At 34.7% G+C, this 14520-nt stretch overlaps 1 protein-coding gene across 2 annotated transcripts; it reads right to left on the reverse strand.

The window, feature by feature from the left end:
• Nucleotides 1-3381: 3381 nt before the first annotated feature.
• Nucleotides 3382-14189, reverse strand: LOC149167277 (putative serine/threonine-protein kinase PBL11). Of its 2 annotated transcripts, none has more exons than XM_089432919.1 (4): nucleotides 13209-14189; nucleotides 12829-13113; nucleotides 4260-4376; nucleotides 3382-4039 (listed from the first exon to the last, which is right to left on the reverse strand). In XM_089432919.1, the coding sequence occupies exons 1-4, from the start codon at nucleotides 13830-13832 to the stop codon at nucleotides 3503-3505; spliced, it is 1563 nt and encodes a 520-aa protein (XP_089289045.1). In that variant the 5' UTR covers nucleotides 13833-14189; the 3' UTR covers nucleotides 3382-3502. The 2 variants fall into 2 exon arrangements, with proteins under 2 accessions (XP_089289045.1, XP_089289044.1); XM_089432918.1 differs by lacking the exons at nucleotides 3382-4039; nucleotides 4260-4376 and adding exons at nucleotides 9802-10552; nucleotides 10759-10875 and having other exon boundaries at nucleotides 13209-14161.
• Between the last annotated feature and the right edge of the window lie 331 nt (nucleotides 14190-14520).

Raw genomic sequence — 14520 nt, forward strand, 5'->3', positions numbered from 1 at the left:
CAATTATTCTATGTTTACTGCTTGGATTTTAACAGAAATGCAGGTATACTTTGTAGGTCCATCCATTGCACAAGCTTCCTGAGGAATCTTACAGTCAAGTTCCCTCATGTTCTATTGTTAATTCTAGGTATGGTTGGAAAAGGAAAATTATTTACTTTTTTTTTTAAGTCTTCTAAGATTGTATTGAGGTTGGTTGCAATACATTAATTCCCTTGTTACATGATGGTCTACACAACAGTAGGAGCTCTGATATAGTTAAGCATCTTTTCTTTTTCTTCCTTGTTACAAACTTTACTTTGGTAATTATCACCGTGGGTTGCATACCCATAACAAACTAACTGATTCCATCGATGTGATGAATGATTGTTTGTGGGTAATTTCCCAACTAGTTTCTGTGCAAGTTTTCTAACCTTCCCAGGCGTCTCTCATACTTATACAAAGTTCTTGTTTTTCTCTGGGTGCTACTTTCGACCTAAGTGTTGTAATGTGTGTTGTTTTAAAGTTTTTAGTAAATTATTTGAGGATTATTTAGACTTGAGGGGTTTCATGATACCCTACTATTGTTATATTTGAGGACCTATAATGCTTCAAGTTGTTTTGACAGTGTTGGCTTGCGTCTTTATGGGGTTTCTATTCATTTAGTTATGTAAAACCATATTATTCTCAGAGTATAAATGACTTAGTTTGTTTATTTCTTTTTGAGAGATCTCTTGGCCCTCTTACTTCCAGTTTGACTATAACGTTTACATGTATATGCCGGTTCTTTTAAGTTTTATCTGAATACACTGTTCATCATTATTACGACATGGTTCTTAAAGAAGGTCTATGACTATGTTGCCTTCTCTGTATCATTTTCCTGTATATGCTCATTAGTTCCTTTTTTGTTCTGCAATAAGTTTGTGATTGTTTCTTTTATAGATTTCGACCTTACTGGTCGAGAGAGTTTCTCCAATTAGTTATATAAACCAAACTATCTGTTTCATGGTTAAGTTGAGGCATGAGTAAATGTCTACTCAAAAATATTAGCAGATTTGTGCTCGGTGTTTATAGGTTGTTCTACATGTAAGATATTTATGTGGTTAACACCTTGTTGGTATAGATTTACGAACATTGTTGGTTATATTTTCTTTCTATTTTATATAAGACTAGACTTGATCCTTCCAGATTATAATTTTACTACATTCAACATACTAGTATTTTATTACTATTTTAATAGAATTAAACACACAGAGGTGTAAGCACACTTCCATTGTTAACCAATGTTCAATACAATTTTCCTTGCTCTGTAGTTCACTTTATTTTATTGTTCTCCCAATTCTAGAAACTTTTAAGGGACTGATTTTCCAGTTGCTTTTATTCTGGCTTGACCTGGAGTCTAATCCAAAAACACTCCAACAAGATGTCTAGAACCTCCATTATTCGTACAAAAGAGAAGGAAACAGTTAATTAGCCACAAGTTTTCTTTTCATGCGTTGCTTCTTAGTCCAAACTCTAAGGAAGCGGGATTGTTCCCTGGCTGTTGATTTCATCAACTGGGCCGAGAACTAACCCAACTCCCATCAGAGTGTGTTAACCTTTCTTTCTACTGGGTTATTAAATTCAGTGTTAACTTTCCAGTTTGTTTTCAATGTCTACATAATTCTATTATTCACACAGTAATAGGACATACTTGTTTTTCCAGGATCATACCACAATACTTCACTAAATATGATTACAAATTTGATACATAAAGGAAAACATGAGTTTGTTTATTTGCTACTTATTTGTTTTCTGCTTATTCTGATGGACCACAAAACCACTAGGAACACAACGCTCCACCCAACCAATGAGATAAGTCTTCAACACTGCATCTTACCCCGAGTTTGCTTCACACCCAAAGTAGTTTTAGAATAATAATTAATACAAAATTATTTCCCCAAAGGGTTATCTTCTCCTAACCAGACTTAGCCAAGGGTTTTAAAATCTGAACATCCAAGTTTCAGATGGACTCTACTGGCCAACCAGTTCTATGTTATGAATGAGCCTCCTTAGGGCTCCAAGAGACTCATAGTCATAAGGATTTTATTATCAATCAATACTTTTATGATTTGTAAATGTTGTGTCTTGCTAGGACAATTCTGTAAGGTAAGTACCTATAGAAACCCCATTACTCAAGGGAGTTTAACATATCTCTAGGGTTAGAGAAAAATGATAGAAATTTTGAAAAAAATGCTATGTAATTCTTGAGGTAGCAAGATGCAGATTTATATAATATAAATATTCTTTCTAGTTAAAAAATAAAAAATTGTTAATTTATAATCAACAATAATTTTAATTAATTAGATATATATATGAAATTTAATAAAAAATTTGTTATATTATTAGATTTATTTAATTTAATGAAAATTTGGTAGTAAGTATAACTAAGTTTATATTATGATTTACATTATTATATTTTTATTTTTATTTAATTGGATAAAATGTGGCAATAAAGTATGCTCAGATTTTTATTACAAAAATGATTAAATATGATGTTTTTAAGAAATTAATAGAGATTTTGAATTTTTTTTTTTAACTAGCATCATGTATTTGAACATTTATTTTGTATAAAGTAATTAAATATTTGGAATTTTTATTATTTTCAATACACCTACATCTACTTAAAATTAGATATAACTTACATGGTTTCACCCTACAACGAACTATCTAACTTACATGGTTTCACCCTACAACGAACTATGATAAAACTTAGGCTTAAAAATTTTGTGAAATTTTATAAAAAGATTTATGTTCAGGGGAAAATCCATTTATTTCCAACTTAATTCACCCTAACTTTTATATTTTTATTTGAATATTTTATTTTTAAAATAAATTAATTTATATATAGAACTTTCCGTTACTCTTTTAAAATAGCTTTAATTCTAAAATCCTCCAACTCCTGTATCATTTATCAAGAAATGTGTCCTTCGAATCTATACCGGTAAAGTCATCCTTTCAACTGAATTTTACTTATAAAGTCATCCTTTCAACTTTCAACTTTCAACTGAATTAATGAATCATAATTCCACCTGAAACTTCAGCATACCAAAAAGTAAGTTCTAAAGGCACAACTACCCATATGGTCATTGTCATCAGGTTAAGGCATGTTATATCACTGTGCTCTGTCACTTTCATAATATAGGACTGTGAAAACAGCTTTTCCCAAGCTTGCCTGGAAAACTGAGCCCTACATGAACAGCATTAAATTATCGATGAGAACAAATTTCGGATGGCACAAATTGTCGGGACCTTAATCCCTTTTCTTCGTTCAGTATGCAGAAACCGGACAAGAAAATACGAAAGCATCCCAACTTTGCTGTTTTAGATTAGCATAGTAAGTGGGAGGGACTTCAAATTCTCATTACAGTTTGCGAATTCAGGTTGGATTATGTAAAGCTTGAGAGCGGTTCCAGGCGTGATTTCTTTAATGGAAAAAAAAATGTTTAAAAAAACATAATTTGTCAATCAACAACTGAGTTCGATGTCACGGAAACCGTTGCTGGTGTTTTTCTGCAATTCGAACAACGCACCGCACAGGGGAAGATACACACGATCTCAACCGTTGTTTGCAAACAAACAACGGACTACCTTTGTCCTGGGCAGAGCCACAGCGCTGGAGAGCTCTCTCTTCCCCTTTCATGGCGGCCAACGATCTCACACTAGTGGTGGTGATGGTACTACTGTTATACACAGATCGAAGTACATTAACCACTTCTCGCATGGTGGGGCGCTGCACCACATCTTGTTGGAAGCATTCGAGGGCTAGATTGGCGACCCTCTTGGCGAGTCTCGTAGGGTAGAAGCCCTTCAGTTCGGGGTCCATTATCAGATACAGCTTCGTGTCATCCATCAGATATGAGCGGCTGAATGCCACCAGATCCTGTTCTTCTTCCGGAAAGAGCGCGTCCATGTGTTTTCTGCCCGTTAATAGCTCTAGCAACACCACTCCAAAACTCCACACGTTGCTCTTCGGGAAAACATGGCCGTCTCTCAGCGTCTCAGGGGCCGAGTAAGCTTCCGCCTGCGCAAAGAACAACCTTACATGGTCGCGAAATCTGATAAAAACTGAACATTTAATTTAATTGTTTTGAAGATTTTGGGCCATTTAAAAATATATATATAATAAATCTCAAAAAACTTTAAATAACTCTACTCACAAAAACCTAAAACCTACAACCTACGTTGAAAAATCGTAAACCTCCATTCAAAAATTTTAACAAAATAGATTTGAATCTGCTTACCCTTTGCAAAACATAGGTATTTGTAATGGGCCTTCGCGCAAAACAGTAATCCGAAAGCCTGGCATTGAAATCTTTATCAACCTGAATATTCATCGTCTCAAAATATCTGTACGCAACCTGCCATAAGAAAACCATCACGTGAGTTCAGCACAACAATCCATGAGGTGAGTTCGCATAGCAAAGCGTGTAGTCTAATAAGGTGTAGAAGTTGTCTAGAAAGTTATGGAAATTTCGGTAAAAAATCTGGTCAAGGTTTTTGTAAATCTACTTTATAGTTGTTAAACTTCAAAATTTTAGGTGTTCAAGACATTTTTGATGGTGTTGAATCCATTTCCATTATCAAAAACACTAGTCAAACACCTCTTCTACAAGATGTTTTGAAATTTTTTTGCCCAGATTCCAGCCACTTTTGTGGTTTGAACAATTCCTAGCAAAAGTGGCATCAACATCATTCAAATGTTTGGTTCTCGGGTAACTTTATAATAAAAATTGGAAATTATAATAAAAATTTGGAAATTATGATTATAGGAATAAATTTTTTATAAAAAAAAATTATGATATTTTTTGTTATTTAAAATGTATTTTTAAATATAAATAAATTTGCAGTATTTAAATTATATAAATTTCAATTTTTTTTATATAAATTTTACCAAGTTCAATATAGATCCATTTTAAATATGGATCTAATATGAGTCTAGAGGGATCCGATTTTTTCATATGTAATTTTTTTTATAAGTAGATATTATTTAAATGTTTTGTATGATTATTTAATTATTTTTATTTTTAGATTTTTTTAAATTTTTATTTTGATCCATATAATCAAATTTTCAACTTTAATAATAAATAAACATATTTACATATCATACTAGACTGTAAAATTAACTTCTCAACTCAATAATTTAAGTATATAATTTTTAGAAAATTTTTATAATTCAAACATCATTTTAATAATTTGTTTTTAGAAAAATCAAAACAATCCAAATCATTAACCTTTCCTTTAAAGGAAAACAAACTACACACGAATGTAGCTACCAACGACTATGCTTTCAGTTATGGGTTTTAGTTTATCGTAGAGTTAGGAGAGAAATTTAACTTAATCGCAATTTTTTACTTTTGCAATTCATTTACATTGCAGTTTATCTATACAGTGTGAAGATCGAGTCTGAAATAGATATTTAATTATATCAATTGAGCACTAAAATTATTAGAAACCAATAATAAATAATGATTAAAAAATTTAACGTGCGAAAATTGAGATTATTTTATTTTTAATACTAAATTTTAAAAACCATAAATGATCTTTGTAAAAGTAAGTTACTGAAGAAAAGATATTAATTTTGTTTCCATTAAAAGATGACGATAAATGTCGCTGAAATACTAAATTTTCAAAGAAACAATAAATGATCTTTGTAAAAGTAAGTTACTGAAAAAAATATGAAATTTCTTTACATTAAAAGACGACGATAAATGACGCTGAGAAACTAAGTGATTTAAGAAGTTTGAAATTTTTATTTGTTTATCCATAATGTTGAAATGAATATTACTCTAAGTAAATTTGTGTTTCGTAAATAAAATTTTAAATTCAACTTTCCATTTTTATATTGCAATTTCAGATATTTAAATTTATAAATTCAAAGCTATAAAAATAAGTATTAATCAACAACATTTATTATTTATCCAAAACAATATTTTTTCAATACAAAATGGTAATTTTTTCATAGTTTTCTTAAATAAGTTTAATTTTTTCATAGTTTTGTTAAATAAATTTAAATTTAGTTCTGTACTCTTAATGAAGTCATGAATTCAATTTTCTTCACATTCTCCATAATTAAACCTAATTTTTAGATACCATAAACCACTTGTAGACAAATATACACCAAAAACCCAAAAAAAAAACTTATTACAAATTAAATTTTACAATTATATAAATTAAATTTATTGAAGATCTTAATTAAAAATTTAAAAGAAGTGTTAAGATTATAAAATAGAGATTTTTGGTTTAAACATTTAACAATGAATAATTATATAACAAAATAAAACATTACAACTTGATAAGAACAATTAGATGATTATAACAAAATAAAACATTACAACTTGATAAGAACAATTAGATGATTATAGTAAAATATCCAAATTAATTTAATAAGTAAAACTTTCTCCTTTACAGATTATTTGATAAAAAATTATAGAACAAAATTCCTATAATGTTTTGAAGAAATTAATAAGGATTTTGACACATTTTTTTTTTTGGGTAACTAACATCATATATTGAACATTTATTTTCTATAAAGTACTTAAATATTTGGAATTTTTATTATTTTCAATACACCTACCTCTACTGGATCCCAGGAAGGTCGGCTCTGCAAGGGAAGAATGAGCTCTACAGATCTCGCAGCGGATGAGTCCAAGCACCAAGGCGTTGTTGTCTGCCATGAAAAGAATGAGCTCTACAGATCTCGCAGCGGATGAGGCCAAGCACCAAGGCGTTGTTGTCTGCCATGAAAATGCATCGTCGTCCCCGCCTGTGGCTCTCCACAAATCTGTCATACCGGCCCCAGGATTACGATGAGGAGGTCGTGGTCCGCGGACCATTTGGCCAGCACAGGAGTCAAGACCTGTGCTTACGCTCCCACCACGCACGCTGGTTCTCTCTGTGGCCGTCTCCACCGCCAGTCTGTTGTTCACCAGGCTTAAGCTCACGCCAACACTGCCCCGCTACCCCTGCCTCCTGCATTCAAAGATGGGGGACTGCATGTTGCAGATCCGCTCCATCACATAATAGATTGGCCCAAACTTTGCAGATCCGGGCCGGATCTATCCGATCTGATCAAGATTCAAGAATACCTAGAACCCAGGCAGCAGATCGGTGGAAATATGCATCGATTGAGCAGAGGGTACGCAGACTGTGACATGCAAATGGAAGAACGACCCACTAAGAGGTCAGATCTGGAAGATTGCTTTCAGCCAGAACACATGGCAATCAGCAGTGACACTGGTTTAGGCAGATTAAGAACCCAATCAAAACGCAGACATCAGGTAACAACAACTCGGTTTCAGATTTTTATTAAAACCCCTGAGAGGAAATCCTGTTTAGTATGGGTACATACAGAAAGCACTATTTTGCAGCTAAAACAACAAATTTGGGCATTGACCGGATATCCTGGTCAGATCTAACATTTAGTCAGTGGCAGGTGGTCTCTCCAGGACAACAAAACATTGGGAAGCTATGAGATTAGTCCAGGAGAAACCATTGTTTTAAACCTCAGGCTGAGAGGAGGGGCCCTACCTTAGGGATAGCCAAGCATATCAGGAGGAGACAAGGGGAAAAAGACAGCACCTCAGCATCAACCCAAGGGAGGTTCCTCCTACAAAAACATTCTTCAAGGTAACAGAGATTTAGGGTCCTCTCCAGATCAAGGTGGATATACACCCAGGCCATACATAGAAGATCAGCTAGGGCAAACTCCAGCCCTTAACTTTGATTCTACGGGACTTGATGATTTTGTTAAGTCCTATGAAACGCAGGCCCTAATATGTCGTTTCAACAGTTTTTGGCCAAAACCAATGGATCTATTTCATTGGATTTTCACCACTTGGACCATGGAATGTGACATACATTTATGCTCCAAAGGGTTTTTCATAGTTAGATTTGCATCCAGGGAAGCCAGAGATACAATCATCAGTGCCGGGCCTTGGTTCTGGGCAACGTCAGGGCTGTTCATGACTCCCTGGTTTCCAGATTTCGATCCAAACAAAATGACTGTATCCAAAGTGCCGGTCTGGGTTCGTCTATATAACCTTCCCCTTCACTTTTGGAGTGAACGAGTCTTGGAAGGAATTGGGAACAACATAGGGAAATACATCAAAACAGATCTGGAAAGGATTGATGAAAGGGTCTACACTTTTGCACGCATTTGTGTGGAAGTAGATCTAAGTAAAGGGCTACCAGACAACATAAGGCTGATCTACAAACAACAAAATTGGCTGCAAGCACTAGACTATGAAAATACTGCTTTCAGATGCAGGCTCTGCAGACAAACAGGACACTTGCAAAGCACATGTCCAGAAGCCAAGAAAGCAAACAGTAAAAGAAAGCAGAAAGGGAAGCAGAGGAAAGGATGGCAATTCCCCCCTCCTAACTCAGAGGACGAAGAATCAGAAGCAGAAGAGGAAGATACCCCCGCAGAGAATGCTGAGGTATCCCAAGAAATGGGGACCCAGAAGGAAACCACATCAGACAACAAGGCTTCACAGCTTCACCCAAATCAGGCAGAGAAGACAAACGAGGATCAGAGCATGGGAGGGATTAAACGGCATCACCACTCAGATACTTCAGATTCAGACAAGGAAATAGGCTCGCAGAAAGCAGAAACACAGTTAGTCATAGCTTCGATCGAGCCCACCCAAGGAGAGTGGCCCAAGGTCCAAAAGAAAAAGGGAAGAAAAACTTGAAGTGTGAGTTTTTACTCATTTCTGAAACTCAGTTTTTCTTACCTCCTCCTTTTTTCTCTCTTTGCCTTTCTTTTTCTTCAAATTGCACGTTAGTTTTGTAACATTGCATGAGGTGCGAAAGCACTCGAGCCCAATGGGCCTCTCATGGAAATGCTTCAATGCATCTGCTAGTGTAACTTTTCATTTTTTAAATAAACAAAAAAAAATACATCTACCTCTACTAAAATTAGATAAAACTTACATTGTTTCACCCTACACCAACTATGATAAAACTTTACTTGGACTTAACAATTTTGTCCATAGGGAAAAATCCTTTTATTTCCAAATTAATTCACCCTAATTTTTATATTTTTATTTGAATATTTTATTTTTAAAATAAATTAATTTATATATAGAACCTTCCGTTACTCTTTTAAAAATAACTTTAATTGTAAAATCCTCCAACTCCTCTATCGTTTATCAAGAAATGTATCCTTCGAATCTATACTGGTAAAGTCCTTTCAACTGAATTTTACTTATAAAGTCATCCTTTCAACTGAATTAATGAATCATAATTCCAGCTGAAACTTCAGCATGCCAAAAGTAAGTTCTAAAGGCACAACTACCAATATGGTCATTGTCATCAAGTTAAAGCATGTTATATCACTGTGCTCTGTCACTTTTGAATATAGCACTGTGAAAACAGCTTTTCCCATGGAAAACTGAGCCCTACAGAACAGTATTAAATTATCGATCAGTACAAATTTTCCAGATCGCGTAGTTAGGAGTTAAGTTATGAAATTCTGGTCATATTTAAAGAAAATCTGGTAAATTTGGTAAGTATTTTTGTAAATTCAAGTAATAGTTGTTAAACTTTAAAATTTTAGGTGTCTTCGACGTTTTTGATGGTGCTGAGTCTATTTCCACCATAAAAACACGATTCAAACACGGCCTTTAAAAGATTTTTTGAAATTTTTTTGCCCAAATTCCAGCCACTTTTAACCTTCTTGCCATTCTTCAGCCTCATTAAACGAGGCCATTTCGGATGGCACAAATGGTCGGGACCTTAATCCCTTTTCTTCGTTCAGTGTGCAGAAACCGGACAAGAAAATACGAAAGCATCCCAACTTTGCCGTTTTAGATTAGACACTTGGAATTGACATTTTAATTAGCATAGCAATTGGGAAGGACTTCAAATTCTCATTACAGTTTGCGAATTCAGGTAGGATTATGTAAAGCTTGAGAGCGGTTCCAGGCGTGATTTCTTTAATGGAAAAAAAAGTTCTACAAAAACATAATTTGTCAATCAACAACTGAGTTCGATGTCACGGAAACCGTTGCTGGTGTTTTTCTGCAATTTGATCACCGCACCGCACAGGGGAAGATACACACGATCTCAACCGTTGTTTGCAAACAAACAACGGACTACCCTTGTCCTGGGCAGAGACAGAGCGCTGGAGAGCTCTCTCTTCCCCTTTCATGGCGGCCAACGATCTCACACTAGTGGTGGTGATGGTACTACTGTTATACACAGATCGAAGTACATTAACCACTTCTCGCATGGTGGGACGCTGCACCACATCTTGTTGGAAGCATTCGAGGGCTAGATTGGCGACCTTCTTGGCGAGTCTTGTAGCGTAGAAGCCCTTCAGTTCGGGGTCCATTATCAGATACAGCTTCGTGTCATCCATCAGATATGACCGGCTGAATGCCACCAGATCCTGTTCTTCTTCCGGAAAGAGGGCGTCCATGTTTTTTCTGCCCGTTAAAAGCTCTAGCAACACCACTCCAAAACTCCACACGTTGCTCTTTGGAAAAACATGGCCGTCTCTCAGCGTCTCAGGGGCCGAGTAAGCTTCCGCCTGCACAAAGAACAACATTATATTGTCGCGAAATTTGATAAAAACTGAACATTTAATTTAATTGTTCTGTAGATTTTGAGCAGTTTAATAAAATTATATAATAAATCTAAAAAAAACTTTAAATAACTCTATTCACAAAAACCTGCCTTGAAAAATCGTAAACCTCCCTTCGAAAATTTTAACAAAATAGATTTGAATCTGCTTACCCTTTGCAAAACATAGGTATTTGTAATGGGCCTTCGCGCAAAACAGTAATCCGAAAGCCTGGCATTGAAATCTTTATCAACCTGAATATTCATCGTCTCGAAATATCTGTACGCAACCTGCCATACGAAAACCATCACGTGAGTTCGGCACACCAATCCATGAGGTGAGTTCACATAGCAAAAGCGTGTAGTTTAACGAGGCTGAGGAGTTGTATAGAAAGTTATGGAAATTTCTATAGAAAATTTGGTCAGATTTTCGTAAATTCAATTTATAATTGTTAAATTTCAAAATTTTAGGTGTTTTAGACATTTTTGATGGCGCTGAATCTATTTCCACTATCAAAAACATGATTCAAACACTGCCTTTACAAGATTTTTTGAAATTTTTTTGCCCACATTCTGACCACTTTTGTCGGTTTGGACAATTAGGAGCAAAAATGGCATCAACATCATTCAAATGTTCTTGGCTAACTTTAGATCTGGTTGGTTTTTTTGGTAATTTTAAATCTGGTTGTAATTAGATTAGAAGTCTGGGATTTATTTTCTGATTGGAATTTTGTTTATAAAATTGGGAAAGTTTTGTCCCAATAAAAACTGGAAATTATGATAAAAATTTGGAAATTATGATTCTAGGAATAATTTTTTTTAAGAGAAATTATGATATTTTTGTTATTTAAAATATATTTTTAAATATAAATAAATTTGCAGTCAATTATGCTTTCAGTTATTATCGTAGAGTTAGGAGAGAAATTTAACTTATTTAGAGATAAATTTAAAAAATATTGATTTCAGTTAGGGTTTTGGTTTATCGTAGAGTTATGAGAAAAAAAATTGTGTAAAGAAATGGCAATTTTTTACTTTTGCAATTCATTTACATTGCAATTTATCTATACAGTGTGAAGATCGAGTCTGAAATAAATATTTAATTATATCAATTGAGCACTAAAATTATTAGAAACAAATAATAAATAAGGATTAAAAAATTTAACGTGCGAAAATTGAGATTATTTTATTTTTAATACTAAATTTTAAAAACCATAAGTGATCTTTGTAAAAGTAAGTTACTGAAAAAAAAATATTAATTTTGTTTCCATTAAAAGATGACGATAAATGTCGCTGAAATACTAAATTTTCAAAGAAACAATAAATGATCTTTGTAAAAGTTACTGAAAAAAATATTAAATTTCTTTACATTAAAAGACGACGATAAATGACGCTGAGAAACTAAGTGATTTAAGAAGGTTGAAATTTTTATTTGTTTATCAATAGTAATGTAAGTAAATTTGTGTTTCGTAAATAAAAGTTTAAATTTTCATATTTTTTTATTTCAGTCATTCAAATTTATGAATTCAAAATTATAAAAATAAATATTAATGAACAATATCTATTATTTATTCAAAATAATATTTTTTATTATTTATCTAAAAAATAGTAAATTTTTTCATAATTTTATTAAATAAATTTAAATTTAATTTGGTAGATTTTTAAATTTAGTTTGGTAGATTTTAGATTGATAAAATATTTTAAGTATTAAACAAAGTCACGAGTTCAATTATCTGGACCTTCTCGATAATTAAACTTAATCTCTAGATACCATGAACCACTTGCAGTTGAAAAATAAATTAAACTTCTTACAAATTAAATTTTATAACTATATAAATTATATTTATGAAAGATCTCAATTAAAATTATAAAAAAGTGTTAAAATTATAAAATAGGGATTCTTGGTTTAAAGATTTAACAATGAAATATTATATAACAAAATAAAACATTACAACTTGATAAAAAATTACATAACAATTAGATGATTATAATAAAATATCCAAATTAATTTAATAAGTAAAACTTACTCCTTTACAGATTATTTGATAAAAAATTACAGAACAGAATTCCTGTGATTATGATGGTCAAAGACTCGAAATTGTATAACGGTTAGATTTCACTGTCAAAGAATTAATTTGTGTCCAGGAATTTTCCGATGACCATGGGAAAAGTAATTTTCCGACAAATTCACTGAAATCGTGTTGGAAATCCATGAAAAACTTATGGGAGAAAAAAACAGAGGAGAACCTGAACAGGCGAAATTTCGTGCAGAAATGCCAGGCCCCGAGCTGCGCCGAACGCGATCTTCAGTCTGGAAGGCCAATCCAGCGGCGGCTTATCGGAACTCCTGCCGTATAGCAGCTGGTCCAGGCTACCGTTCTGCATCCCAGCGTAAACCACCAGCTGCTCCAACGAGGGTCTCGGGTTCGAATCCGGGACCGGGATGTAGACGTAGAAACCCAGAACATCGCAAAGATGAGGATGCCGTAGCCGCGCCACGGATTTCAACTCCACGATCCATTTTCTTACGCTCTTCAGCAAGCCAAATTAAAGAATTAATAAAAAATAATAGCAGACGAAAACCTGAAAATCTAATCAACCCTCCGATTGAAATAATTTAATCGTACCTTGGGAGGCTCGGAGGTGATCCGAGTAATGTCAACATCTGTTATGTTGCCCAAGCGGCATCTGTAAACGGGCCCGGCAACTACCTCTCTGCATAACAAATCCGGCGAGAAGTTCTGGCAGGCTCCAGCGAGTTCTTCCCTGCAGAAAGCCCGGAACGTGGCGAGCTGGTCTTTTGGGGGCGGCAATGGCCTCGGCTCCGAAGCGTACGGTCTCCAAAAACCAGGCTTCGTTTCTTGAAATGGCCGGGGCGCTGACGTGAGGGCAAAGGATCGATTCCCACTCTCTGAGTCAGCTGGTAAAGGAAGAGGCAACGGTGGCCCACCAAAAGCCACGCCCTTGCTCTGCCAAATCTGGCCGGAGAGCCCAAAATCCGGCCTCTGGGACCCCGATTCCGTTCTCACAGGCAGGGGAGCCGAGTGGTGGAGGAAACCCTGTGGTTCTTTGCTTCTGCCAAGGTTCGAATCGGGCGAAGTCCCAATGCCTCTGCTGGTGATCTTGAGGCTGGTCGAACGGATATTAATGGGGATTATGTGAACAGGAAACGAGAATGAATCCGCGCATTTCAAATTAGCTTCTTCGATATCTGATTCGACTCTCTCCCTAGGGCCTCTGAAGCAACCCATGCCTGGCCCTGCCTCGATACAACAGCCAAAGAAATTCAACGCAGAATGGTCGTTATAATTATGAGCAGATCCATACTCCAGACACAGAACGGAGATTTGGGAAATATCTGTGTGAAAAGTGAACTATTCATGGACGGTAGTTAACAATAAATGCGAGGCCGGATTTGTTTCTGAGCAATTCTGAGCCTTGAATGACCATCACGGACCTGTCACCTGGCTGAGCCACGCCCTCGCATTCAATGTAAACAGAAAATTACAAAAAGTAACGGACATTTTAACGAGACGGAGAACGATCCGAGCAATCAGGTTAACGTTAATAGACGGCTTCCCCACCGCGACCGCACGGGATCCTTCCTCTTCTGTATTCACACTGTAATCGTGAAGCTCAGGCATAGATTTTGATCTCCACATGTTTGACAATCGTAATGAAAACAGTTTGAATCTTTAAAGAAGACATGGTTTAACTATGGAGTTTTTGGCTGTAATTTCGCTGACAATTAAATTGTGATTTTTTGTTATTTAAAATATTTAGCTGTAATTTCGTTGACGAGTAAATTGTGATAATCGTAATGAAAACAGTTTGAATCTTTAAAGAAGACATGGTTTAACTATGGAGTTTTTGGCTGTAATTTCGCTGATCAGTAAATTGTGATTTTTTGTTATTTAAAATATTTAGCTATAATTTTGT

This window comes from Pinus tabuliformis, chromosome 5_1, assembly GCF_031772625.1.
Source record: "Pinus tabuliformis cultivar Carrire ecotype Pingquan chromosome 5_1, CPIR1, whole genome shotgun sequence".
NCBI classification, from domain to species: Eukaryota; Viridiplantae; Streptophyta; class Pinopsida; order Pinales; family Pinaceae; genus Pinus; species Pinus tabuliformis.

What these genes read in the sequence shown, in the direction of transcription:
- LOC149167277 (XM_089432919.1), bottom strand. Translation starts at nt 13,832, where the DNA reads ATGGGTTGCTTCAGAGGCCCTAGGGAGAGAGTCGAATCAGATATCGAA. An exon ending in TCACCTCCGAGCCTCCCAAG is followed by an intron (nt 13,114 to 13,208) that starts GTACGATTAAAT and finishes GGCTTGCTGAAG; the next exon opens with AGCGTAAGAAAATGGATCGT. An exon ending in ATACCTATGTTTTGCAAAGG is followed by an intron (nt 4,040 to 4,259) that starts GTAAGCAGATTC and finishes TTCTTTGCGCAG; the next exon opens with GCGGAAGCTTACTCGGCCCC.